The sequence below is a fragment of the Octopus bimaculoides genome, chromosome 11 (assembly GCF_001194135.2).
Source record: "Octopus bimaculoides isolate UCB-OBI-ISO-001 chromosome 11, ASM119413v2, whole genome shotgun sequence".
In the NCBI taxonomy this organism is placed as follows: domain Eukaryota; kingdom Metazoa; phylum Mollusca; class Cephalopoda; order Octopoda; family Octopodidae; genus Octopus; species Octopus bimaculoides.
Genome location: NC_068991.1, coordinates 77,977,001 through 77,980,617, shown reverse-complemented (window position 1 = coordinate 77,980,617; position 3,617 = coordinate 77,977,001). Strand labels below are relative to the sequence as shown.

Below are 3,617 nucleotides of genomic sequence, written 5' to 3'. Positions count from 1 at the left end.
TTCTAATAAAACTTTGCTGCTGAGTTATCCTTATTTTTCTTTTTTTTTTCCCATTTTTTATTTTTTCAATTTTTCAACAAATTGTGAAGGTAATTTATATACACTCTGTATTTTACACATCATTTTATAACACACACACACACACATTACCATTTAATATCGAATAATTATACCATATTGTGCATAATACATATACCATTTTCAGGAGAGAAAGTCTCAAACAAGCTTTACTCCATGATGCCAAAGAAAACAAGAAGGGCCGAAGCTGCATTTGTTCAAAAAAGAATGCAAAAAAGAAAAAGAAAGGTCTGTACAACTTGGCCGCTCGAGAAGGTAATGTCTGCATTTAAATCCATGTCAACCTCTGGTGGAAACAAACCCTTTATTTTGGGTCAGCTTCTCAGATCTATGAGCATACTTTGGTTACTTCCTCTGCTCTTTCTCTCGCTCTCTACTTCCTGCTACCTTTCTGAATACAAAGGTTCTGTTGTACTCAACTCCTTTACATCTCTGTTTGGTGTCCATCTTCTCAGAACTGACTAATCAGTTGTGTCGACACTCCCAATGTTTCTGCCAAGTGTTGATGGCAGTTTATAACAATCATAATGTGATGAAGTACCAGTTGCATACTGGGGTCAATCTAATTGATTGGCCCCTTCCCAAAAATTTTGGTCCCTGTGCTTAGAGTAGAAAAGAAAAGAATGTATAAAGGATGATTAAATATTGTCATTATGCATAACCTTAATGTAATTCCCAACACAATGTGTGTGACAAAGATGTGCCTAGTGAATTACAGGTACCATTCACTCAGTAGGCTTCTCTGTAGTTTCCAGTTGCCCAATTTCAATCAGAGTGTAGGGCGGCTTGAGGTTATAGAAAATGATACCATAACGAGTGGTTAAACTGAAGACTAATGAGTTATGACTTAAACCTCTTATCCATACTGCACCTACACCACTCTAATTACAACGTTAATAGTAGTAAGTTTTAATTTAGTTATTAAGGAGTAAAGTTAATTAAATGAATCTCTCAATTATTAACTGTTATTTCTTTGATTTACTTTGAGTGACAGAAACACAGCATTTAATTATGCTTCAATTAAACCTAGAAATCAAAAGTGGTTGTATTGAAACGGGAATATACTATAATGTAATTTACTAGAGGGCACTGCGTTATCATCATCACCACCACAACTGCCACCATCATCATTAATATATTACATTATTATTATTATTATTATTTTTACATTCATAAGTGTTGCGGTAAAGAACAAACTCCCTGCAATGGTTGTTAGCTGTCAGGACACACTGCAACCAGCAAAAATTCCATGCTTCCCAAATTTCTACAAAACACTTCTTAACAACCCCTCTCTATCCCCCCCTTCTCTACCCCTTCCCCCTCTCTACTTTGCCTTTTTTTTTGTTTTCTATTCTCTGCATCTACTTTCACTTCCCATTGCTGTCTGCTTTCTCTCCCCCTCTTTCCATCCTCTTCCCACAACCTGTACTACATCTGGGTGCAATAAGCTCATTAATAGCTCTGCCTTAGCAAAGACAGAGGTATTGTTTGCAGTCATGTTTGTTTGTCTGTTGACAAGATATCTCAGGAACTGCTGGATGGATTTGGACGAAACTTTCAGGGATGTTTGGTCCCATGACCAGCACGAACTGATTAAATTTTGGGATCGGTCTGCTACCAGACAAGGATTCTGGATTATTTGTTATATTTACTTTACAGGATTACGATCTTATGTTCACTTTCAAGTCTTTCTCAATTATCTCCCTTTTGGCTGTTTCCAAAGTTTTATTTTCATTTCTCTAATATTCATTTTACTCTCATCTCTATCTTAGTAGAAACTGATGGATAAAGAAATCAGACTACATAAACAAACGACAGCAAAACTGTTCAGAAATTAAATAGGAAGCGCTGTGACTATATACTATGTACCGATTCCATTCTATACAAAATGGTTAAATACTATGCAGCCATTCACTGCTCTACAGCAAATGGTTTCTAATTTAGGGACAAGGCCAACAATTCTGAGGTAGTGGTGGTCAGGGAGGGAGAGTAGTGAATACCATTGACTCTGTTTTATCAACCATCAAAAGGCTGAATGGCAGTGTTGCCCCTTGTGGGATTTGAACTCAGAATGTTAAGAGCCTGAACAAATATTGCAAGGCTTTCTTATTTTTCCCTGATACTCTTCTGATTCTGCCATTCTCTGTGAATCTACTGTTAATGATGTTGAAAATAATCCAAAGAACTCCTGTTTACAAGTCATATTAAGATCCAGGACGACATGGGATGAGGTGGTGAAGCATGATCTTTGGATGTCTCATGGAGGGGATGACAAGCGATCAAGACCTTTGGAGATTTGCTGTGCTTGAGAAGATATGTCAAGCCAAGTGAAATTGTGGCCAGTGGTGATGACACATAAAAGGCACCCACTACACTCTGTGGAATGGTTGGCATTAGGAAGGGCATCCAGCCGTAGAAACTAAGCCAAAATCAAATGACTGGAGCCTGGTGCAGCTCTCTGGCTTACCGGTTCCAGTCAAACTGTCCAACCCATGCCAGCATGGAAAGCAGATGCTAAATGACGAGGATTAACATTGACTCTACATTGAAAAGGGTGAAAAATCTCATTCTAAAATTCCTGTTGATTCCTGTATTTTCTTTGCATAAAATTGTTAATCTGTGATGATTAGAATTAATGGTTATTGATGAAGTTGTGGCATTAAGATATTAGTTTTTTATGAAGAGTCATTCCTTTTTGAATTAAAAAGATTGTCATTTGGAAATTGTGTTCCCAAGATTTTTTGTTTGAAAATGGATTAAACAATGTAATGACAATTAACTAATGAAGAAATAGCAAAAGAACACACACACACACACATCCAGTCATACATTGAATCACTTTTGTTTAGTACTATTGGCTTTTGTGTGTGTGTGTTTTGTGGGCTTAGTGAAAGTACACCAACTAATTTCTACTTCTTTTTAGTCACCTGTGAATAAATATGTTTGGATGCTATCATCCGTTGCTCATTACTTTAAGTGCTTATGTAGTTGCCAGCAGGCAGAGACACCTTCTCCTGCTTCTCAGTTTTTGACCCAGTGACACGTCTTGGATTTGACAACCTGAGGAAGGAAGATATGCAGAGCAGCACCAATGGCTGGCACTCATTATCGGCTGAGGCTGGAGCAGCATAAAGTAAAGTGTAGAAATTGAACCCACAACAGAGTGATTGTGAGTCAGGCACCATAACCACTGGTGTACATTCTTGCATGAAACCCTGTTCTTTATTTGTGACCCATTTGAGGATAGTTGATTGGCAGAATTGTCAAAGCATCAGAAGAAATACATTTTGGCATGTACAATCCTTTGTTCTGAGTTCAAATTGTACTGAAATTAATTTTACCTTTCATCATTTCTGGTTTGATAACATAAGTACAGGAGTTGATGGGATTGCCTGACACCCTGCCATCAAAATTGTTTGCAGTGTGCCCATCATCATCATCATCATCTTCATCATCGTTTTTAAGTCTACTTTTCTTTGCTTGCATGGGACAGACAGAATTTGTTGAGGCAGATTTTCTGAATGCTCTTCCTCCCATCA

General features: G+C 37.5%; 1 protein-coding gene across 5 annotated transcripts in view; it reads left to right on the top strand.

The window, feature by feature from the left end:
* The window catches only part of LOC106868582 (protein PALS1), a 253,072-nt gene that overhangs the window by 243,162 nt on the left and 6,293 nt on the right, over window positions 1-3,617 (top strand). For 4 of the 5 annotated variants that reach the window (XM_014913909.2, XM_052971945.1, XM_014913912.2 and 1 more), the window contains one exon: window positions 206-333. In XM_014913909.2, coding sequence (XP_014769395.1) covers window positions 206-333 — 128 coding nt within the window. The remainder of the gene's footprint in view (window positions 1-205; window positions 334-3,617) is intronic. The other variant, XM_014913910.2, reaches the window with a different exon arrangement.